Genomic DNA, 25,919 nt, shown 5'->3' on the forward strand with positions numbered 1-25,919 from the left:
TGAAAACAAAACACAACTCAGGAACACAAGAAGCTGAACACAAGAAAGCATCCAAGCACCACAATAAACAATCTTTAAAAATGTATTTTAAAAATATTTCAGCCACCAAGTAAGTTTCCATAAAATAGGAACTATAACAGAACAAGAAAAAACTATCCTAGAAATTAAAAATTTGCTAGCTGAATTTTTTTTTTTTTAATCAATGAAATATTAGAAGGTTAAAGGCAAGAAAATCTCCCAGGAAGTAGAACAAGAACATGAAGAAATGGAAATGAATAGAAAAAAACAAAACAGAAAAATCAGAGGCTCTAAGAGATTTAATTTATAACCAGAAAGAGTTCCAGTAAGCTGAAGACTAGCCCAGTTTTTTAAGGAAGAAAATGTCACAGATTCAAAGGAAATAACAGTATATTTCTCAACGGAAAGAACCTAATGAGTAACTAGTAAAAATGATTTTAATAAAAGACTATACTAAGGCATATTATAAAATTCCCCAGGAATGAATAAAGTGATCATTCTAGAGACTCCCAAAGCACAAGCGGGTTACAAATAAAGGATTAGGAATCAGAAAGGCATTAGACTTTTCAACAGCACTGCTGAGAAGTGGAAGAATCAAATCCTTCAGAATTCTGAAGGAAAATGATTTCGATCTAGAATTCTAAGCCCAGATATATTATAAAAACCAAGTGTAAAAGTAGCAAAAATAAATAAATGAAATGAAAGATACATTTTATGCTTTTATTTAGTTGGTTCATTTCATGTGATGGTAAGTGAATTATCACTTAGTAACAGATATCAGCAAAAGAATAGGAAAGATACACCCATTTGAATGCAGAGTTCCAAAAAATAGCGAGGAGAGATAAGAAAGCCTTCCTCAGGGATCAGTGCAAAGAAATAGAGGAAAACAATAGAATGGGAAAGACTAGAGATCTCTTCAAGAAAATTAGAGATACCAAAGGAACATTTCATGCAAAGATGGGCTCAATAAAGGACAGAAATGGTATGGACCTAACAAAAGCAGAAGATATTAAGAAGAGGTGGCAAGAATACACAGATGAACTATATAAAAAAGATCTTTACGACCCAGATAATCCCGATGGTATGATCACTCACCTAGAGCCAGACATCCTGGAATGTGAAGTCAAGTGGGCCTTAGGAAGCATCACTATGAGCAAAGCTAGTGGAGGTGATGGAATTCCAGTTGAGCTATTTCAAATCCTAAAAGATGATGCTGTGAAAGTGCTGTACTCAATATGCCAGCAAATTTGGAAAACTCAGCAGTGGCCACAGGACTGGAAAAGGGCAGTTTTCATTCTAATCCCTAAGAAAGGCAACACCAAAGAATGCTCAAACTACCGCACAATTGCATTCATCTCACATGCTAGTAAAGTAAGGCTCAAAATTCTCCAAGCCAGGCTTCAGCAATATGTGAACCATGAACTTTCCGATGTTCAAGCTGGTTTTAGAAAAGGCAGAGGAACCAGAGATCAAACTGCCAACATCTGCTGGATCATTGAAAAAGCAAGAGAGTTCCAGAAAAACATCTATTTCTGCTTTATTGACTATGCCAAAGCCTTTGACTGTGTGGATCACCACAAACTGTGGAAAATTCTGAAAGAGATGGGAACATCAGACCACCTTCCCTGCCTCTTGAGAAATCTGTATGCAGGTCAGGAAGCAAAGGTTAGAACTGGATGTGGAACAACAGACTGGAAAAGGAAGAGGTCAAGGCTGTATAACATCACCCTGCTTATTTAACTTATATGCAGAGTACAACATGAGAAATGCTGGGCTGGAAGAAACACAAGCTGGAATCAAGATTGCCGGGAGAAGTATCAATAACCTCAGATATGCAGATGACACTACCCTTATGGCAGAAAGTGAAGAAGAACTGAAGAGCCTCTTGATGAAAGTGAGAGAGAGTGAAAAAGTTCGCTTAAAGCTCAACATTTGCCAAGGTCCAGCCCCGGTGGATCCAGGGAATTCAAAGCGGGGACGGCGTCGGTGAGGGTCAGGAAATAACTGCTTAATTAAACGTTAATTAAGGATATAAAGAGTGGTGAAATAAGGATAGCTCAGTGAGGAAATTCAGTGGAGAAAAGAGGCTGAAATAAGGATAGCTCAGTGAGGAAATTCAGTGGAGAAAAGAGGCTGAATAATTCAGCCAGAAGGTGAGAGAAAGAACGACACGGGGAGACCAAGTTTCGGTGAACAAGGCCCACACTTTATTTTCCAAAGTAGTTTTTATACCTTAAGTTATGCATAGAGGATAATGGGGGAAGGGGTAGAGTCATGCAGTAAGCCAGGCTTTCTTCCTGCAAACTTATCATATGCAAAAGCTTAGGTGATTTGCATCATCTTCTGGCCCAGAGGCCTGTTAACATTTTAAGAAACTTATTTTTCTCTAAAGGTGATTATTCTAAAGTTAGGTGCCACCCTCCAAAAGCATTAGATAAAGTTGCATTCCTACAGGGCAAAGGTGTGGTGGGCTATAACAAGAAAAAGAATTAACTCAAGGGTCCAAGATTACAAACATTAAAGCTACTACTTACACCAATTATATTAATCAATACACTGCCAGGGACACAGCAGGTAAGGGATATGGAGACTTAGCAGCAAACATTGGCCCAACAAGTGAAAAACCCTTCACCAATACAATTTCTAATCAATCTTTTAACTGCTCACAGGAATCTGTATTTAGACAGTTTAGAACATCTCATGCCTCTCACAGTTGGGAGGCTCTGAGCAATCACATGTTGCCGGAAAAAACTATTTAGGCAGGCTAGAGGACTTCCAAAGGAGTTTGTAAGTTGAAACACTATCACACCCAGGAACTTTATTAACTGGAGCTGTAAGTTAATTCTTTTTTTTCAGAGAGAGGTAGTGGGGGACAGCCCCCCGTAAAGTCAGAGATGTAGCTGAGAGCACAAAGCAGAAAGTAGGCAGACTCTGGTTTTGGGGGTAGATGCTTGAGAATTTCCAGGGGGGACTCCTGAGGCTCAATCCCGCCTTTGCATATGCCTAGCCTCCTTCCTCATGACCTTTGCCAGGGGCGGAGCTCCTGCTCCCGGCAAACATTCAGAAAACTAAGATCATGGCATCCGGTCCCATCACTTCATGGCAAATAGATGGGGAAACAGTGGAAACAGTGGCAGACTTTATTTTGGGGGGGTTCCAAAATCACTGCAGATGGTGACTGCAGCCATGAGATTATAAGACATTTACTCCTTGGAAGAAAAGCTATGACCAACCTAGACAGCATATTAAAAAGCAGAGACATTACTTTGCCAACAAAGGTCCATCTAGACAAGGCTATGATTTTTCCAGTAGTCATGTATTGATGTGTGATTTGGACTATAAAGAAAGCTGAGTGGTGAAGAATTGATGCTTTTGAACTGTGGTGTTGCAGAAGATTCTTGAGAGTCCCTTGGACTGCAAGGAGATCCAACCAGTCCATCCTAAAGGAAATCAGTCCTGAATCTTCATTGGAAGGACTGTTGTTGAAGCTGAAACTCCAATACTTTGGCCACCTGATGTGAAGAGCTGACTCATTTAAAAAGACCCCGATGCTGGGAAAGACTGAAAGTGGGAGGAGAAGGGATGATAGGGGATGAGATGGATGGCATCACCAACTTAATGGACGAGTTTGAGTAAATGCTGGGAGTTGGTGATGGACAGGGAGGCCTGGCGTGCTGCAGTCCGTGGGGTTGCAAAGAGTCAGACATGACTGAGCGACTGAACTGAAGTTTATGATAATCCATTTCAGCAGACCTAGAAAATACTAAGACGCTCCAAATCACACTTTGTGAACCACTGATCAAAATTACCAGCTTCCTGGGTGGCTCAGCAGTAAAGAATCCCCCTGCAATGCAGGAACCGCAGGAGATGCGGGTTTGACCCCTAGGTCAGGAAGATCCCCTGCAGGAGGGCACAACAACTTTCTAGTATTCTTTCAACCTACTTCTCCTGGATCTCCCGCACTGGCAGGAGGGTTACCATTTACCACCAGGGCTACCTGGGAAACCCAAGAAAGGGGATACCTATTCTATACTCATGACATCAGCCAATATTTAGAAACCTACCAATACTAAGTGTTGGGGAAAATCTGGAGAAACTGGACCTCTCCTATTTTGCTGCCACATACAATTTTAGAGAGAAATCAGTAACACCCAGCAAAATCAAAGACATCCCTACCACTTACAGGTGTTCATAATCTAAATAAACTCTCACTCGTGTGCACAAGGAGACATGCATATAAGGATGTTTGCTGCTGCTACTGCTGCTAAGTCACTTCAGTCATGTCCAACTCTGTGTGACCCCATAGACAGCAGCCCACCAGGCTCCGCCATCCCTGGGATTCTCCAGGCAAGAACACAGGAGTGGGTTGCCATTTCCTTCTCCAATGCATGAAAGTGAAAAGTGAAAGTGAAGTCACTCAGTTGTGCCTGACTCTTATCGACCCCATGGACTGGAGCCTACCAGGCTCCTCCGTCCATGGGATTTTCCAGGCAAGAGTACTGGAGTGGGGTGTCATTGCCTTCTCCGATAAGCATGTTTACTGAGAATCATTTGTAATTTAGAAAAATTGGAAATATCCTAATGGCTCATTAGCTGGGTAATGAATAGGGCTTCCCAGAAGATCCTCTGGAGTAGGAAATGGCAACCCACTCCAGTATTCTAGCCTGGAAAATTCCATGGACAGAGGAGCTTCAGCCCATGGGGAGCAGAGTCAGATACAACTGAGCAACTGAACACAAAAGCACAGGGTAATGAATATGTGGGTGTTTATCCACATAACAGAATAGCATACAATATTTTAACATTAACTCTTTGTGCTACCTGTATGAAGATGCACTGAAAGAAAAAAGTAAGTTGTAAATAGACATACATACACATACACATGAGGGGAGAGGGTGAAGATGGAGAACAGGCTCTTTTTATACCATCACTACATATATATGTATCCATAAACAAGACATATATTTTTATTTTCTAAGCTGAAACTCCAATACTTTGGTCACCTGATACGAAGAGCTGACTCATTTGAAAAGACCCTGATGCTGGGAGGGATTGGGGGCAGGAGGACAAAGGGATGACAGAGGATGAGATGGCTGGATGGCATCACCGACTCAATGGATGTGAGTTTGAGTGAACTCCGGGAGTTGGTGATGGACAGGGAGGCCTGGTGTGCTGCAGTTCATGGGGTCGCAAAGAGTCGGACACGACTGAGCAACTGAACTGAACTGAACATATATATGTATCCATAGACAATAAACAATATATCATATTTTTTCTTTGTTAAAACAAAATAAAAATACATGTTTATAAATATATATACACAATAAATATCATTTTTTGTTTTATTTTAACAAAAATATGACATGTTTATGGATACCTACATATAGAATAAACAATATATTTTTGTTAAAACAAAACAAAGGATATATAATTATGGATACATATACATGTTTCTGGCATAAAAATATTCTATGTAAATGATATACACCAATTGCAGGATATTAGTCAATGCTGAAGAGAAAAAAAAATAAGGGGAAGGGATTTCATATCTAATATTTCTTTCAAAAATGGGGGGCAGGGCAAAGAGATGTCTGAAGCAAATATAGTGTAAGGTTAACATTTGTTAAATGCATGCCTGATACATATTTTCTATACTTTAAGTTTGAAGTTTTCAAAATTAAAACTTTTAGGTTAAAAAGTGCATTAAAATACACAGCAACCAATTGTAACACGTGGTCTTTATTTGCATACTGAGTCCAAAAAATAAGCGGGAAAAAGGACACACGCACTACATTTATAAAACAATTGGAAATTTAAACAGACTGTATGTTGATATTATGGAATTTGGGATAATTTTTCCCAGGTGTGATAACAGTTTAAAAAAAGAGAGCCTTATCTTTTAGAGATATATACTGAAATGTTATGTATCAGTAAATGTTTACAGATGATGTTTAGAATTTGTTTCAAAATAGTACAAGGTGTGTGTGGTTGGAGGGTGGGGTTGGTGGGCAGGAATCTAGATAAAACAGGACTGGCCCATATGTTTCTAATTTTTTGAAGTCAGGTGATGGTACATGAGTATCTCTGCTTAATTTTGTACACGTTTGAAATCATCCATATGTTCAGGTGGACAAGAAATATGTCAAGCTCAAATTTTAAATCAAAACAAATTAAGTTGTCCCAACCTCAGAGTCCATGTTAAGAAGCAGGGACAGCTTTTTAAGACTGTGCTAAATTAAACATGTAGGTCTCTAGCTACCCGGACAGGGCAGTATTTTCATGGCACTGAATTCCTCTTAAGGATGTAGAGACCAGGGACTCCTAAGTACCATGGCAATAAAACTGGAAACTGCTTCAGGACCCTACTCACACTGAAAGACTTATGCCTCTCATTTTGCTGAAAGAAGACTGAATTCATTTCTCTGCCAGGTGAATAATGCAGGAAATCAACCTAGGAATTTTAAAGCTGCATTTACTTCTTACTGGTTCAGTAGAGGGAAAAGCAGCTGTTAAAATTCTTAAGCAAACAAGATCCAGTGTTCTTCTTTAAACCAGAAGACAAGCAGGTAGAGCAAACACACCCAAGCTAATTAGTTCTACTTAGTTCTTAATAATTATGTTATTACCAGACTTTTAAAAAATGGCACCCAATTCTTTAAAGATATACAAACGAGTGTATTTTTCTCTTGATCAACCACAAAATTATGCGATGTCAAAGAACTTACATGCCTTTTCGTGTTCTAAGAAATTGGTATTTACAGTTTTCAGAGCAACATAAAATTTTTTTCTTTTTAAAATTGAAAAACACTTCATAATTCTTATCTGTTTGAAACATTTGCTGAGAAACCAAACCCTGAAATATCTTTTCCAACTGCAGCCTTGAATTAATGTCACTCAAAATGATTATAATTTTAAAAGTATTACATAATATATAGGAAATGTTTTGTTCAATGTAAATTTTCACATTAGCATTCTTTTCATATTTAATGTTTGCAATCTGAGCAAAGACTGCTATATTACATTTCTGGAAATTAAATACTTTTAGAAATTGTACCATTAGTGAAGTAGATGATAGTCTGAAGGCAAAGGCAGGCAAAAAAAAGAGGCAAAATCAGGACTTTACTAAAACAGGAATCAAATGAGAAGATACATCACTAGATAAAACCACTTTACGCCCTGGAGCCATCTCTTCCTAGAGGAGATGATTTTATATATTATCTTATGATACAATATCACGTGGAGCTATTCTAGATGTTAATACTTGCGCTTCCCGAAACATGACCTGTGACTCACACTGGAGCCTAGAAACTCATTTCCTTTTATACTGAAGTGGCTTGCCATTTCCTACTCCAAGGTATCTTCCAGACCCAGGGATAGAACCCATGTCTGTCTCCTGCACTGGCAGGCGGGTTCTGTACCACTAGTGCCACCTGGAAAGCCCTGATCATCTACCAGGTGACACAAATTCCCAAGTTTGCACTCTATCCTCTCCTTTTAGACAGAGCTCTTTCTTCTGTAAACAACTCTTTCAAAGGAGGAGTCACAGAATTAACATGTAATTTAACGTCTCTTCAGTGGAATCAGCCACCAACAGCAAAGAGCAAGCAGCCTCAGTGATGCCGTGGCCAACGGCCCCAGCTCCTTCCAGACCAGTAAGGGTCACTGGGCACACTGCCCTCAGAAAGCCTATTACTTCACAGAGAACTACGAAAGAGGCTAATGAACACTCTCCACAGGCAAACACCACTTCAGAGACCTTCCCAAGACAGCACTTTCAGGTGGGTGGCCAGGACAGGCATTGGAGCAAAGACAGAACTGGAACTGAGCCTCGCTGCTGAGAATGTCAAGAGGAAGGGGTGGCCTCAGGTGGAGGTATTCCAGGTAGAGCTCTCTCCTATTGCAAAGGAAATGCTGGATGCTATTAAAAGAGAGAGAGGGCTGTTTGGTCTGGTGGAATTATGAGTTTGTGCAGGTAAATCAAAGAGGTGGGCTGGGCTGGAAGAGTAGGTTGTGAAAGGTTTTGAATGGGAGTGCTGGGAGTTTTAACTTTGGGAGGTAATTTGGCAGCTGCTGGTGATGAACATCCTTCTATGGTCCCGTGTCCATATGTGGCCTCACCTGCACATGTAGGTCTACGGCAGGGTCAAAGGGAGCTGTTATTCCCCATTTTTTGTCTGCTTGGAATAAGCCCACAGTTAGCCAGTTTCCGTCTCTCTGATGGACAAAGCATTAATTTTCTTTTCCCGTTAGTAGAGGGTGTGCCAGGCAGCAAACTGTTTTGAGCTTCTTGTCCACTCACCCTTCAATCGACACCGAGCGCCTAATCTGTGCCCTGCACTGGGTCCAACAGCAGCGAAACCAAGTTGAACGCGACTTTGTCTCAGCACCCGAGAAGTTTATAGTCCATTCAGTCACTTTGAAAACTGTTTCAGTTTCTTAAGAGCTAAAGAGGCACTATTCTAGGAGGAATTCTACTCATTCCAAGAGAAATGAAAACATAATTCACAAAAAGCCTTGTACGAGACTATTTACCGCAGCTTTATTCATAAGTGCCAAAAACGAGAAATAAGCCAGGTATCCATCCACAGAAGACTGGATAAGTAATTGTGATACAATCATCTAAGCAAGATTCCTCAGTAATACAAAGGAACCAACTATGGACTCAGGCAACGGCATGGATGTATCTCAAAAACAGTATGTTGAGTAAAAAAAAAAACCTAGACACACAAAGGTACATAGTATTTGATTCCATTTCATTCTAGAATAAGCAAAGTTAACCTGCATTTGATGGAAAGCAGATGAGTAGCTGCTTCCGGGAGGGAGGGTTGGTTAGTAAGAAGAATAAGGGAGCTTTCTAGAATGATGGTGGTATTCTGTGCCTTGACATTCTTTCCACAAAAATGAATAATAGAGTTAATGCCAGAGCATTTGATGTAAGTAAATGTCTCAAACAAACAATATACAGCAACTTAGGGAACTTTCCAAAGGGAAAACACGTGACACAATGTGGTGGAAAGTAATACAAGGATCTACTGGACACTACAGAATCGCAAGGTGCACTCCCAACCCAGAAGGGGAAGGTCTGGGTAGACATTTGGAAAAAAGTGCCCCTGGAGCTGGGTGTTGAAAGATGAACAAGAGTTTACCAGGTTGGGAATAAAGGGTGGAGGAGAGGATATTCCTGACAGAGGAAAGATATACAAAAGCAGGGGGGTCTTTCACATAAGTGGAGGAACTTCCTACGGCTGGACCACCGAGAGGAGGGACAGAGCAGCATGCGATGAGAGAGTTCAGAGTCAGAGCAGGCCTTCAGGCCCAAACACGTAACCTCCTGGGCTTCATCAGCGATGACTAATTTCAGCACATGGTATGTTTGAATAAGTCCAAGAAATGTGACCCAAAAAAGACCTAAGTACTGGACACAAGCCCTTATTCGCAGGCCCAAATGCTTGCCTCGGGGCTAAACAAAGCTACATCTTATATTCATTGTGCTGAATTGGGTATTCAAAAGACAGCCCACGTGGTAAATCATGTCGGGATATGTTGTTTGGATTTCAATTGTTCCTACGGGGGGAAAAAAATGAAGGGTGTGCTATGTACATTGAATTTATTTCAACACCCACTTACATCACTGTTATTTTTTTTTCCCCCTAGTGTATTTTAAGAAATAGTAGCCCTGCAAGATTCTGGGCTGGAGAAGAGGATGTTGTGGTTAAATAGGTTTGGGAAGTGCCACTTTTGGAGATTCACAGTACATATGAGCACAATGAAAGTTTTGAAGAAGTTGTTTAGTCTCCAAACCACCACTTCCCAGTATCATCTGATTATGGGAACTTTCTATGGAACATTTTTTGAGAAGTGTCTGTTTAGATAAGACTCAAACGAGACATAATATGTCCTTCCGGTCCCCAGAGCAGCTATTTTGGAAGTAACCTAGTGGCTGAAATGACTGATCGCTCTTCCTAATGATTTATTCTTCCTTTAACACAAGCTAAAAGATAACAGGGACAATAACTATGTCTACTGAAAATACCTTTTCTCTACTGAGAACTTCCAAAGTGCTCAGAATTCTACATGTTTGGTCTTATAAAATCCTCCTACAAAGCAGATAGTATCAAAAGTCCAATTTAATAGATGAAGACACTGAAACAGACCAAGTTTAAACACTTGCTTAGGTTTTCACAGGTGGTAAATGACAGAGCTGGAATCTAACCCAGGCCTGCTATCTTCACTCTGCCACTCAGCTCCATTGTTCAATATTAATCAAGTTTATTCCTTCATGCATTCACTTGTTAATCATTCATTTATTCATTCATTCAAACCCCTCATTTAACAGTGAAGTACCAGAAACCGTACCTTAAGTTCATTACATTGGAAGAGTATCATTTTAGTCTAGTTTTTGCTGAAACTCGGTTTAGGAAGTGGGAGAAGGAAGATTCTTTATCTTTTCATCTCTGATGATAGACAACTACACATCACCTACTCTCCTGATATGAATGTATGTCTCGTCTTGATCGTTGTGGTCAAAAATGATATTGCTAGACAGGTTTCCACCCTAGCATTTTTTTTCTGGGTCTAGGTTACATCAGTCATTTAATTAAGCCCTTCATGAAATACATTTTCTGAAATTTTCCTGAACACATTCTCAAAGTTAGCCAATAATCTAAAACAATAATCATCATCATCATCATCATCTCTAAAAACTATCCACCATTTCTATGTATTAATATCTCTATCTCTTATCTGAAGAGGAAATATTTTAATCTGAAGATGAAATAGTTTATCTCACTGGCAGTAGTATGTGCAAAAACTCCTCCATAGTCTTATTAGGAGCAACGCTAACTTCTTTGAGTAGGATCATTTTAACATGATTTTTCCCAGTACTTCACTTACACAGTTCAGATTTAAGCTTTTCTCCCATGTCCATACCCAGCTCAGAGCACAGGGAGCTCATTAAAGACAAATGCAGTATCTGATCTTTCACAATGCTTTACCTCGGGCTGCTTGTTCAGCATAAAATAACTAAATTTAAAAAAAAATCTTTGCAGGTAGTTGAGTGGAGCACCCTAAAAGGCAGCCAGACACGCCTTCTCCCTTGCAGTCCTGCTGCGTTCTCCTTTCAAGAGGGATGGGGTTCAGTTCACAATCCTCGGGGACACACCAGTGTGTGACCGTACTTCCTCACACTGGAGCCCAGATGCAGGACAGGGCCTCTTGACTACACACTGACTAACAGACCATCACATTTTGGCCCAAACGATCCTTATGCTTTCTCCTTCCAATTTATGTGCCAGTGAAAAGTAGTCTGCACATGCAAAACTTTGTGGGTATATTTTAGAGCTCATGCTAAACAGAAGCATCAAGCACCTAAAAATACAATATGAGCTCTGCTTTGTGTATAATCTATCACGCCAATCTGGATACATTTACAAGTAATCAAAAATAGGATGACTTTTTTTGGTAGGAATAAATTCATCAAGAGTCAGAAGTTGAATGTACTCACTGGAAGTGATATAGCTCTAAAAGGCTTTAGCTTCTTAAAAGAAGGTCCCATTTTAATCAGATGGAATATACATTAAGAATTACACAATTCCATATTCTTGTTATAAGAACATCCCCAAAACAAAGCCATATGGAAACAAGTCAAGAAAACACAACCTATATCTATCCAAGAGTTTAGGCTTATATAATTTTAAGAATATTTAATGGCTCCATATTTACTATGCTAAAATAAGAAAAAAGATTCAGCATAGCCCAACTTCACGGGTGCGTCTGAAATGACAAGAATACAAGCCTAAGATACTAAACACCCAGATTCCAGAAGTTTTTGGCAAAGCCAAGTATGTAAAGTCTCTTTCTCCGTGACTTCTAATATCTCACCATCCCATCTTCTGCCATCTGCCTCTAGCAAATGTCAGTGTATCCCCAGGATGAAAACATGCTTCCTTTCTGAATCATCCCCTATAATACTCTGAAAAATACAACCTATTACAATTGAGCATGATTGCCCAGAATTCAGGGAAAATAACCAAACCCATAGTTTTTTCCAGCAATCCAGAAGAACTAATATTGTAGAGCAATTGTCCTGCAATAATTGTGTTTTTTCTATTAAAAAAAAAAAAGAATCCCACCCATCTAAATGACTGGTCTAAACTGAACCCTTACAGACTCCTAAACCGACACCCCAAACCATCTTTGAGAGACAGCAATCAAAATTCAGAACCTACAAGGGAGTACTGAGGCTTCTGAGGACATGTTAGAAAACAGAGCATTAAAATCACCTCCTGATTTGGAGTTTCGCGTGGAGAGGGCTTTGAGCATAGAGTTCCTCTTTTTGTTGCTGGCGGATTTATGAGACTCTTACAGAGCAAGGCCCTTACTGCAGTGTTACAACATCCTGTGTGATTAATTGATTGCAAATCACTGCACAGGGTGCCAAGATCACTGGTAGGAAGCAGGTCATTAAATAAAATTAAAGCTCTGCCAATGTTTTGCTTGTAAATGCTTCTTCCAATGCCTTACAGCAACAGTCCTTACAAAAGGACCTCAATACACCTGAGCAGTAGAGTCTCCTGTATTTTTTGGCAGATGATTCAAATATTCTATAATTAATCCCAACATTCAGCATGTTATGTTTTAGGAAGAAAAAGCTGTAGTGTATAATGGAATTTGCACAAAGAGAACTATGGAAAAGACAGCGATGGAAGAGTCACCATGAAAATAATTAAATTTGCACAGTCTCACTGTGAAATTATTTAGCAAAAAGGCTCAGAGTCCTATCCTACAGAACTGGGAACCTCTGCAAGACCACAGTTTTCCTTAGGTAAGCCTTCAAACCAAGCATTAACATTTCAAACTAAGTTGAATTAATATCTCGCTTAGGATGAGAACGGGTACCCCGGCCCCTTCTCTAAACAAACTCTACAGTGATTTACCATGGCAAATCAGCATCGCCACAGATTAAAACCCAGCCTTGGCTTATTTATCATCTGGCTCAAAGTCTGAGCAGAACAACAGGACAAGACTTCACCCCCTCAGCCAGCTGTTTCTGGAAACTGACTAGCTGAGAACACATAGGTGCCTTTCTATGTGTTCTCAGTCTGTCTGGGGCACAGCAAATGGATATATTTCTTAAGATGTGATCATATTTAATTTTAAGATTACTACAACCTTCAGAAAACGAAGATCATGGCATCTGGTCCCACCACTTTATGGGAAATAGATGGGGAAACAGTGGAAACAGTGTCAGACTTTATTTTTCTGGGCTCCAAAATCATTACAGATGGTGACTGCAGCCATGAAATTAAAAGACGCTTACTCCTTGGAAGGAAAGTTATGACCAACCTAGATAGCATATTCAAAAGCAGAGACATTACTTTGCCAACAAAGGTTCGTCTAGTCAAGGCTATGGTTTTTCCTGTGGTCATGTATGGATGTGAGAGTTGGACTGTGAAGAAGGCTGAGCGCCGAAGAATTGATGCTTTTGAACTGTGGTGTTGGAGAAGACTCTTGAAAGTCCCTTGGACTGCAAGGAGATCCAACCAGTCCATTCTGAAGGAGATCAGCCCTGGGATATCTTTGGAAGAAATGATGCTGAAGCTTAAACTCCAGTCCTTTGGCCACCTCATGCGAAGAGTTGACTCATTGGAAAAGACTCTGATGCTGGGAGGGATGGGGAGCAAGAGAAGGGGACGACAGAGGATGAGATGGCTGGATGGCATCACCGACTCAATGGACGTGAGTTTGAGTGAACTCCAGGAGTTGGTGATGGACAGGGAGGCCTGGCGTGCTGCAATTCATGGGGTTGCAAAGAGTCGGACACGACTGAGCGACTGTTCTGATCTGATAATAAATATGTGATCTTTCAGGCAATATTTTAAAGCTGACGAGCAGAAGGTGGTGGTAGGGAAACTGGTTCACATTCTAAGAGTGTACTTAACGAAATAAACACTAATGGCTTTGCCTGGGGAGATACACTGGACTGTTAAACAGGATTTAGCAGAAGGAAAAAGGTTTAAGAAAGTGTTTCACTGATGCTGAGCTAGCTGCCCATGTTTAATTTACTGGTGTTCTTTTATGAGAACTTTTTGGTTCTTTTATGAGAGCTACTTTATGGTTAAAAAGAAATACCCCAGTGAACAGATAGGCTGACTAATTGTTACTGACATAACAATTCAATGCAAAATTGTTTACATGCCGTCTTTCTAAAATGACAGGGATGAATTCAGTTCCACTTGTTTAGAATAAATTAAGGCATTTATGGAGAAGATGTTTTAACTTTTTGAGCTTTCATTTGCTACACATATTCATCGGGGGCTATACGTACAATATTCTAAAAGGAAAAAGGAAAAGATGTTCTCCAGAGTTGAACAAAGAGTACCTATATCAAACTCAAAAGTGAGACTATACATTCGAAGACAAATTTATTTCAACATTAATGAAGGAAAAAAGTTGTTCAGTAGCTCAGTTGTGTCCAAATCTTTGCAACCACATGGACTGCACCTAGCCAGGCTTCGCTGTCCTTCACCATGTCCCGGACTTGGTATTAGTTAAAGTGTGCTACTTAGCATCCAGAAAAGTATTTAAGGCAAGCAATCATACAGTTATCCTGACATTTTAAAAATGCCATCTTACATACACCCACCTGACAAAAGTTTTCAAACTCACTCAATCCAGGCAGCTATCCTGAAGCACTTGTCTAGTCCGTCTGTATTAACTACCATCACACCTCACACATCTGCTGTCTTTCCTCAACATCTCTCAATGCCTCAGTCAAGCCAAACGTTGCTTTCATTTCTGCTAAAGAGTGTGGATCTTGACTCCTTCATTCACGTCATGCCAAACAGTGTGCTTGGTGCCTGTGATGGAGCAATTAACAAAGGAGGTACATGGAGTTCCCCGCGCCCTTGAAGCTTCTACAGCGAGGCAGGCAGTCCTTACATAAATGATTACTGCTGCTGCTGCTAAGTCGACTCTGTGCGACCCCATAGTCGGCAGCCCACCAGGCTCCCCCGTCCCTGGGATTCTCCAGGCAAGAACACTGGAGTGGGCTGCCGTCTCCTTCTCCAATGCATGAAAGTGAAAAGAGAAAGTGAAGTCGCTCAGTCGTGTCCGACTCTTAGAGACCCCGTGGACTGCAGCCCACCAGGCTCCTCTGTCCATGGGATTCTCCAGACAAGAGTACTGCAGTGGGGTGCCATTGCCTTTCTCTAATAAATGATTACACGTCTTTGATTCAAATTATGAGAAGTGCTAATAAGGGGTGCTTCCTGGTGATTCTGAGCCTTGATTTTTCTCAGTTTATCCAGGACTAACAACAACAAATCAATTCAGGATAACTGAACTCAAAAAGAAATTAAGGTCATAAACCAGAACACAATTTTTAAATTTAAAAGGGAAAATGATTTAAACCATAATATTCCTATTGGGCATTCTTAACATTTTCTTTCTGGGCGGAAAGCCTATTCAGGGAACTCAATTATTACTATAAGTTCTCCTGGGGATATATGGATGTAATGCAACCATTTATATAATGCAGCCAGTGAGGGTTGGGTGTTCTGTAGATATGGAAGCTCTGCATCCCAAATTGAGATGTTCAGTCTTGTTGCCAAATGTCTCTTACATTTGGTTTTGAAAACATGGCTGACTGATGTAACTTCTTTCTCTACAGAGAGGAACAAAGGGAAACAAAATGCTGTGACTTTTCCCTAAGACAGTTCTGGTAATAAACTAACAAACACTTCTTCTTAGGCCAATATGGAAGAGGAGCTAACCCTTTATAGCCTATTATATTTCCATTCTGAGTAAAAACTTCCCCAATTTACATTTTAAAAAATTGTATTTGAAACTACTGGCTTCCTACTGTCATTCAGGAAAGTAAAGTGTTAGTTGCTCAGCTGTGTCCAACTCTTTGTGACCGCATGGACTGTAGCCTGCCAGGCTCCTCTGTCCATGGAGTTCTGCAGGCAAGAATACTGGAGTTGGTAGCCATTCCCTCCTTCCAGGGATCTTCCTGATCCAAGGATTGAACCCAGGTCTCCTGTATTGCAAGCAGATCCTTTACATCTGAGCCACCAAGAGACATTTTCATTTCTATCAGCAGCCACCTCTGAACCACAATTACAATGAATTCTTTCTGCCAGGTGGGGATAAAGCTGAAGTTCAGTGGACCCAGAACATGCTTGGCACTTTTTTTTAAGTTCTGCTAACACTTCTCTTTTGTACAGATGAGGAATTAAGGCTTAGGAATCACCCAGCAGGCATAGGAGCCTGAGTTAACATTTGAACTGGGGTTCTTTAACATCAAGCCCAGCACTGAGGTTGGCAGTTCAGGGAAAGCTAACAGGATGGCTGCTTCGGAACCACCTAAGAAGAACATTAGAAATACAGATTTGCAGGCCCATTCAAGTCCGACCAAATCAGAATGTCTGAGCAGAGGAATGCATTCCTCTGTTTTATTGCTCTCTTGCAGAAACTGTTAGAACCATGGTTCTAGCAGCCAACCCCACCCATGGCATCTCATTTCTCATAAGCCTCATAGTTAGAGGGGGCTCTCCTCAACACCATCACAGGATTTAAGGAGTTGGAGTTGGGGGAAAAGTCTCCCTGGGTTTCAATCCATTGGCCTTAATTCCATCCAGTACACTTAACCCCATTTTTCCAAATTCATCTGCTCACAGGGACTGAATGAATAGAAAGTGAAAAGGAAAAGTTGTCTTTGAAAAACAGAGACAGCAACCACCAACACACAAGGTTTTTGTAAAGGACATATGAGATCATGAATTCAACTGCATTTTAAATGCCATGAAGTGCCATGTAAGATTACACTACTAATTTCAACGGACTAATTTCAAGCCAGGAGGAATATAACCTCCTCAATTTAAGTGAAAACGAAAAAACAAGTTAGACTATCTATTTTTTACAAATAAAATTTTACTAGAACACAGTTTATCTCATTCTTAATGTATTTTCTATGACTGATTTTGAGCTACAGAGGCAGAGTTGACTATATGCAACAAAGACCAATGGCCTGAAAAAGACCCAAGCATTCACTATGTGGTCCTGTAAGGCAAAGTCCGCCACCCACACTGAACCAGATGGTCACATTTTTCTTGGGTAAACACGAAACATCAGTCCTTAGTGGAATACCCAACGTCTTAAGTAAGCCCTAAAAATGAAATTTTCATGGTTGGATGGGTAGGGATGAGGGAGTAGACAGTCCCCAGATTGGGATTTGTGAAAAGTGTGATGCTTTCTCTGCCCAGTTTGGATCACTGTCCCAGGAGTCACAGAGACAGACAGGAGCAGGCCTTATCCTTCAGGCCGGTTTGGTACAAAATTGATTACAAACTTTCCTTCCAAACCCAACCCTTAATCACTTTGAGAATAAAGCCACACTGTACTACAGAGGTCAAATATGCAAGCCATAGACCACAAACTTGTGTCTGCACATAAATGTATGTATGTAGACGCATGTGGGGTGTTCTTTTATTTCAGCTAAGGATGACCCAAGGTCAGGCCTAACCCCTGGAATCCTTCACACAGAGTAGGCTCCCACTTCAGCAGCTTGTTCAAACCAGCCTGGAACCTCAGCGGGGAAGAACAGACAGCCCCACGGCTGGCTGGCTGCCTGGGAACCCACCCACCTGCTGGTTTCGATCTCCTGCTGTGTGCTGGGCTCTGCTCACTGCAGCGGGATGGCCCTGGCCCAGATGGCTCACGCAGCCAACTTGCCCCCAGAGAACTATGCAATCAGCAAGCTGGCAGCCAGCACCCACGGCTCACCAGGCTCTACAAGCAAATGGCATGTTTTCCATTCCTGGTACAAAATCCGCAGAAGGCGAAAGTCAATCACCTCCACCCATCAGTGAGGAAGATTAAAATTAAGCCTTTGAGCCCAGCTGTTTATACTCTTGTCATGACACGGATGACCGAGAGCAAGCAGTATTATGGTTTCCCTTAAAATGTTAACCAAAGTGATAGCCAAGATTCTAGAAAAAAAGATAAAGAGTTGATCAATAATTTCCCAGTTTTGACCTCTACAAACTCTCATAGATATAGATATAATAATTTCATGCCATATGAATATTCTCAACCCTTCAGATTTGGTTTTATTTAAGCAATTCAAAATAAAGGCATCTGATTCTCTCCCAATCATAGAGAGAGTTCAAAATTCCCAAAGCTATTTAATTAAGGTCTAGGTTTGGAAAAATATCCTAATGAATTTATAGACATCTTTTGCCCTAATTTCTGTGTTGAAGGAAATGGCAACCCACTCCAGTACTCTTGCCTGGAGAATCCCATGGACAGAGGAGTCTGGTGGGCTACAGTCCATGGGGTTGCAAAGAGTGAGACAGGACTGAGCAACACTTTCACCTTCACTGTGTTGACAGAGGCTTGATAGCAGATACCTATATCTATAAAGAATATAGATATTTATCACAATTTTATTATTTTGCATTTTTAAAAATTTCTCTTTTTTTAAGTTCATACTGTAGTTAAATTACAATTCAACTTTGGTATTTTTTTTTTTTAATTAAAGCTTCATGGCGCCTAAAAATAGCAAAGAGAAAATAATAATTTATCCTGTGTTAAGGGCAGAATTGTATCCCCCTCCACAAATTCAGATATTGAAGTCCTAACCCCCAATGCCTCAAAATGCATTTGAAGACAGAGCCTTCAAAGAAGTAAATGAGTCAGGTCACTAACGTATGCCCTGATCCAACATGGCTGATGTCCTTTAAGATGAAATTTGAACGCAGATTTGTACAGAGGGAAGACTATGTGAAGGCAGGGAGAAGACAAACCTCTTATAAAGCCAAGAGAGGCCTTGGAAAAACAAATCCTGCCAACATCTTGATCTTGGACTTTCAGCCTCCAGAAGTGCAAGCGAAGAAACTTCTCTTTGAGCTACCCAATCTGTGGTGCTTTATTCTGTCAGCTGCTGCTGCTAAGTCGCTTCAGTCGTGTCCGACTCTGTGAGACCCCAGAGATGGCAGCGCACCAGGCTCCTCCGTCCCTGGGATTATCCAGGCAAGAACACTGGAGTGGGTTGCCATTTCCTTCTCCAATGCAGGAAAGTGAAAAGTGAAAGTGAAATCGCTCAGTCGTGTCCGACTCTTCACGACCCCATGGACTGCAGCCCATCAGGCTCCTCCATTCATGGGATTTTCCAGGCAAGAATACTGGAGTGGGGTGCCATCGCCTTCTCCATTATTCTGTCAGCTCTAGCGAACTAATACATCCACCTTTTCAAATACCTCTTTGTCACTGAAGTTTATACTATCTAGTGCCAGGTTCAGGCTGATGGGAAATCGCCTGTAGGTCTTTGGCAAAAGCTTCTTTTCACACAGAATACACAAATAAGGTACCCATTTCTGAATTACAGAATATTTTTTAAATGTTAGAAATTATCACCTACTCACTTCTTAAAGACTATTAAATACTAACTACAGCATAGCTTTTATTTGGAAATTTTCTATTATATTTCCATATGTCAGAAAAAAAAAGTCACTGAAAGCTTAACACAGCTGTGTTTAAAAAAAATATGACAACACTGCCAAGACGAAATATTCTGAATACAATGCTTTGAATCTGAAAATATTTTGATGGGCACTAAATTCTAACATGTAGTAAAGGGAAACACTCTTCTGGAATTCAAACTTAATAAAGTTATTCTTTTTCCAAAGTCAACTATGTGACTAATGCCTGAAATCTGGTTCTCAATTTAAGTTTATCATACACATTATAGAAAAATTATGATTTGCTGAAAAGGAATTTTTCGGTAACCTGCAAATATTGAGGTACAGATAAAAATATAACTGAAAGGGGAGACTAAGAATATTTCAGATTAATTATCATACCATATTTTCTCTGTTGATTAATGGAAAAGGCAAATATAAACTATGGGCTTTCCAGGTGGCTCAGTGGTAAAGAATCTGCCTGCCAGTGCAGGTGCAGCAGGAGACGTGGGTTTGATCCCTGGGTCAGGAAGAGCCCCTGGAGGAGGAAATGGCAACCCACTCCAGTATTCTTGCTTGGGAAATCTCACGGAGAGAGGAGCCTGGTGGCTACAGTCCACTGGGTTGCAAAGAGTGGGAACAACTTAGTGACTAAACAACAACTATAAACTAACAGAGACGCTGAGTAAATAGTTTTGGAATTCTAAAACTGGAAAAAAAGCGGCACAGAAAGAAGGTGGGTTTTGCTGATTTTTGCCTTTAAGAAGAGTAATACAGTTGAGCATTTCATGGGGCCATTTATATAGCAATTGCCCTATAGGGACTACACTGTTAAAAGAAATTCAAATTTTCTGGAGTCTTGCCTAGTGTCCCTCAGAAGAGTGCGGATTACGTTCATAAGCCAAGCATCTCTTCGACTATAAATAAAATCAAATACCAATTTGAATTTAATGTTAAAACATCAAGAATTTTGTTCATGAGACAACTTCCAAAACTGAAAAGTAACGCTCTTTATAAAGTATTACCTTAAAAAATGTTTACCAGTAACACAGGGCTATTGTTAGGGAACACTGGAGACACAAACGATCCTTAAGAAAATGTGTCCGATAGGGAACAATGTGAAGCTAAAGGGTATTCATGAAATCTGAAAATCCGCAGAACTCATGCAAGCATTGACCACCACAATCCAAATGATTTAGAAATATTTTCCAAATGGTAATATTAAAAAAAAGAAGGAAGGAACGAAAGCAATGACAACCACAAAGAACTAGGCCTTCAGCATTAATATCCTGCCAAGACATTACAACAGGATTTATTCTAGTTCTACTCCAGCTTCTTTTAAAAGGAGAATTTAAAACAGCACTCCAGACATTAGCAACATACAATGTAGCAGCTCAGCGCGTGCGCTCTAGAACCCGTCTTCCCAGTGCATCTCCAGCTCTGCTATTTACCAGCTACTGGCCTTGGACAGATCACTGAGCCTCTCTTGCCTCCATTTCCCCCTCAAATGGAGACAATAACACAGTCATCTCAGGGGGTGGTTGCTAGTACTAAGTGGATTTCTCCACACAAAACCTTAGCACAGGGCTTCAGATTGGGTTAAGTGTCCTGTAACTGTCACCGGTGGAAGTAATGATGAAGACACCGAAAAATCGGTGGCAAGCAGAACACAAAGAGCACAGGAAAACGTCTGATGAGGTCGGCTTGAGCGACCAAAATGAAAATTCCAATCTGGGCGACAGCTAAACGTGTTCAGGAGTTTTATTTACACCCATTGTTCTTCCACTACGTTTACTGTTCCCCAAATTCACAAATTCACGTTTCCACTGACCTGAGCTGCTCTCAGGCACCCAACACAAGATCAGACAAAAGAGCAAATGATTCTTTAGGGAGTTGCCTGAAAATAGCCCACTGATGACATCAAACCACAGTTAAATGCACGTTTAACACAAACACCAGCCAAGAACATGAGAGGCAAATTCCGTCAGTGAGAGCAGTGGTCCCTGATGGCCACTCACCCCACGATAGAGCAGCAAGTGTGAAAGCGGGGGACGCCGACACAGCACTGTCCTGGATCCCAGCATGTGGACTGGCCCCTCTCCACCAGCACAGCCTGGACTGATTTCTTCCAGCTTCCCCCCACCCCGCTTCCCCCTTCCTGCCCCCTCCAAAGGCATGCAAGGAAAGCCCAGAAAAAGTCCAGTGAAGACCACCATCAGCGGCTTATTTTGAGCTACTTTCGATTCTGAGAACCGTGAAAGCTCTGGAATGGCTCGAACAATTTTATCTGGCCCTGACAACCCTCTTAAGAGTATCTATCCAATTTTCATTCCACTTGCCTATCACCTCCTCCTAATCTCTGACTTTATTCTCTCTCCTCCAGAAACTGCTTATCATGCTTAAGTAAACCAACATAAATAGAGTTTTTTTGACTAGTTGCAAAACTCCAATGCTTAACAGCCCACACTGCATTTCTGATCTAATCCTTCCTGCACACATCAGGATGCTCCCGAGAGAGGAAGGCCAGAGTTGATTTTGCTCTATCAATGTTCTGACTGTCCTTGGCCTATACTGGACACAATATCTGAAGCAGAAGCGCATTTTCTCAGCATTTTCCTTGGCTATATTTAATTCCTTACATGTGGAGACACTGGGTTTTGTATATAATCACTGTTTATTTCCTTAGTACATGTTCTATCTCCTGCAAGCAGGCAGCCAAATGTTTAAAAGCTTTCTACTTTAAAGCACAACTCAACAGAAAAAGATGGGAGATACAGAAAAAGTAGGAATACATATTTCAAACAAAAGCAGAATGTGGTTTAACTCAAACTGAGTTTCTGAATTATCCCAAAGCTGGCATGCAAAACCACACTGACAACACAGAAAGCGCTGCAGATAGCAACTTAATGAATGCACACAGCAAAGCAACCGCACCAGGAGAAGGCATTCTGCAGCATGGTCTCTACAACATTAGAGCTGCAAGATAGTATATTCGAGGGGTTACATTTTCTATATTCGGCCCCTGTTTTAGATCTCAATTCACTATTCCATTTTTTTTCCTTTTGTTTAAAGAATATTTGAAATGATAAAAAAAACTACTTCATTCTCTTATATGTTGACAAGAAACGTTACAGCAGTGACCGAATAATGTAAAGAATTATCCACTGCGAAGAATTAATACAATTTGGGTTAGTAATAGACATACCTCCGGACAGTGTCAGAATTATTACTCCCTAATTCCAAGAAGCTGGACACATTCAAACCTTTTTGCTGCTGACAAATTACTCTCCAGACAAGCTGAGCACATCTATGAAGCATGGAAACCGATCTCTATCCAATTCTGAGGGTCCCTGTACCACTGCTTGTTCCACGTTTCTGAAATATTTTGCTGTCGGTGATTTATTTCCCATCCATGTGGCCAGCCATTTGTTTATTCTATTGCATGCCATCTGTTTTTCGGTAGAGAGGTTTCAAGTTCTTCTCATTCCCTACCTCATATCCCACGGAAAACAATTTATAATAGACATAGATTTAAATCATTTGGATTCACATGGAGCTGGTAACTCGAGCTGCCTTTCATTTATACGTGACAAATGTTTCAATGGGATTAGCAAATTGTGTTATTATGAAGTACTTAAGGAGACACAACACCTTTAAAAAAAAAATGACAGATGATGTGAACGGTTTCACTTGGGGTGTTTAACAGCAGTACAGAAGACTTTACTAAAGTTGTAGGAAATTGCCCCAAGAGACAATAAAGCCCTACCACAAACCCTGTCCCTGTCTTTTATTTCTGAGAGTCAACAAGGATATGTATCAGGATGTGGTCAGGTCTACAGTGAAGAATAAATATCAAGTTGCTTCACTTTTCAGGGGAAAGTTATCATTTAACCCACAGATATGATAACCCTGTCTGCTTCTCACATTTCGGTGACATCCTCTAAGCCCTCCACCCATGCTCTAGCTTGTCTCGATTCTCACAAGCGATGGAAGCCAGACTTCCCCAAAGAAAAGTGTATGCCGCAAACTCCCGCTCAGCAGCACCAATGTATTTCCATTCTAGGGCCCACTTCAATCTGCTCTAAAGAAGAGCCAACCACTCAGAGAAACAGCTTCCTGTGGAAACTACACAGATGACATGTAAAGTATTAATTACCATTTTTATAAGAATCCTTGCTGCTTTGGTGGAGAGGGGGTATCTGATGACAGGCCCCAGCCGCTATCCACAGTTCATGGTTGATATCTGAGGGTTGAGAAACGTCCGTCTTGAGGTCTACTTGATTTTCAGTAGTCCTTACCAAATCAGAATGAGGTATGCCTGGGGGGTAAGCGGCATCCTGATGGATACCTGATGGCGGCGGTTTGTTCAAAGGGTTGAGTGACATTTGCACTAAAGCTTCATTGATGAAGAATGAATTTTCATGACGTAAAGTCTCAGATCGATTAAGTTCCATTACCTGTGCAAGAAAAAACACAATAATTTCTTCAGCAATTTGCACCAGTTTTATAAAGTATTTGTTCCTAACAGAATTTAGCAATCAAGACTTTAATGAGTATGGTAGAGGATATTACCCTTGACTCCCTCCTCCCATCCTCTTTTAATAAGCCAGTACCAAAAACTTCAATTAACAAAACATAGCATATCTTAAAAGAAATACAAATCAAATGAAAAAACACGTGCAGTAGTGTTCACTGTCATTAAAATGTTTCTATTTTGAGGGAATAGCATTCTCACTTTTGCTAAATAAAAGTCGAAAACATTCATGTATAGTAAGGTATTTGCAACAAATATAATTTAGCCAACTAGAAAGGAAAATAACACAGATCATTCTTACAAGCTGATCAACTTCTACAACTTTATATCCTATCATTAAAAAGTATCTATGGGCACACAGTACAGAAAAGTAAACTCCTGGGACAAATGAAATTGTCAGGAGTGGCTCAAGAGGGTGCAAAATGAAACACGGAACTTTTCCAAAGGTTTTATTCTGACTAAACGTTAAACTACTCATGTTAACGGCCACTGGTGAAAAATGGATTTTGAATTTACTAGGTCCTTGTGGCTCAACTGGTAAAGAATCCACCTGCAATGCAGGAGACCTGGGTTTGATCCCTGGGTTGGGAAGATTCCCTGGAGAAGGGAAAGGCTACCCCCTCCAGTATTCTGGCCTGGAGAATTTCCAAGGATTACAGTCCAAGGAGTCGGACACAACTGAGAGGCTTTCACTTTCATTTTAGGTCAAATTTACAAAAAAGAGAATAAGCTTGGAATAATAGGTAGTATACTTGTTAAATTCAGTACCTGTGCACGTTCCTAGCTAATGATCCACTGAAAGGTAAATCTCTACAGAACTCTGAAGACCAGAGCACATCCGTCTTCAGACGTGAAACACACTCATGCCCAGGGAGACTCCAGGACAAAACTCGCCTAACTGGGACAACGCAATTCTGTATTGCTTCCCTTGGTATCGAGGGCATCTATCATAAGTACCATGAACCCATGATCCAGAAGTACCCAGACTTTTCAAATGTGCATATGTCAAGATGCATGGGTATTGTCTCTGGAAGTTCCCAGCTCTTGCTCCCTACACATCGAGTAACTCTTGCGAGCTCTTACATGAGCAGCAAAAAGACAGATGTGTGTTCAAAGGCTCCAAAACCACCATGACTGAAGCCGTCTTACTCTCTGCTTCTGCGAGCACAGGAGTCCCGTACCTCCAGGGCTCCTGGAGAAAACGCGGCGGGAAGGCTGCTCTGCCGCCCGTGCTTCCAGTGGCGCAGCAGGCTCTGCTGGGCCCGCATCCTCTCCCGCTCCCTCTCCACCAGGCGCTGGCCCTCGCGCAGGCGCTCCAGGCTCTGCTGGTAGTCTTGGAGCTGCTGGTCCAGCTCACCCCGGCTCCTGAGCAGCAGCTCCTCCTGCGCCCGGCACTCCCTCTCGCGCTCCTGCAGCTGGCTGGCCCGGGCCTCCTGCTCGCGCTGCTGCTGGTCGCACCTGCGGAGCCAGCGGTGCTGGTCTTGCTGGAACTGGAGCTGCAGCTTGTGGGTGTCGGCCAGCTCCTCCCGCTGCTTCTCCAGGCTGCGGGACTTCTCCTGGTCCTGAAAGGGGCTGCCTCGGAACGCGGGGCCCGGGGCCAGGCTCTCCCGCTGCTGGAGAACCAGCCTGTGGATCTCAATGTGGCTATCCTGAATGGTCAAGGCGGCCTGTCAAAGCAGAGGGCAAGAAAGCAAAGGCGTCCGTATTGTCCACACAGTGAGCTAGCAGCACCTCTACACATGAAAGTATGATCGAATGATTCTCTCTGAACACTTCTCCCCTTGCTCTAAGTTACCTCCCGAGACTGGCCTTGGCACTTCAGACAGGCTTGTCTGCATTTCCTTACTGGTACAGTCTGAGATGTATACACAAAAGAAATAAAGCCCAAAAGGAATATTCTCTCCCTC

The 25,919-nt window shown here is 41.3% G+C and overlaps 1 protein-coding gene across 14 annotated transcripts in view; it reads right to left on the reverse strand.

The window, feature by feature from the left end:
* ARHGEF28 (Rho guanine nucleotide exchange factor 28) overlaps positions 1-25,919 on the reverse strand; it is a 339,510-nt gene that overhangs the window by 11,089 nt on the left and 302,502 nt on the right. For 12 of the 14 annotated variants that reach the window (XM_061393271.1, XM_061393269.1, XM_061393268.1 and 9 more), the window contains 2 exons: positions 25,194-25,679; positions 23,635-23,935 (listed from right to left, as the gene is read on the reverse strand). In XM_061393271.1, coding sequence (XP_061249255.1) covers positions 23,635-23,935; positions 25,194-25,679 — 787 coding nt within the window. Of the gene's footprint in view, positions 1-23,634; positions 23,936-25,161; positions 25,680-25,919 lie in introns of those variants that run through there. The other 2 variants (XM_061393275.1, XR_009731718.1) reach the window with 2 other exon arrangements.

Source organism: Bos javanicus, chromosome 20, assembly GCF_032452875.1.
Source record: "Bos javanicus breed banteng chromosome 20, ARS-OSU_banteng_1.0, whole genome shotgun sequence".
Lineage (NCBI taxonomy): Eukaryota > Metazoa > Chordata > Mammalia > Artiodactyla > Bovidae > Bos > Bos javanicus.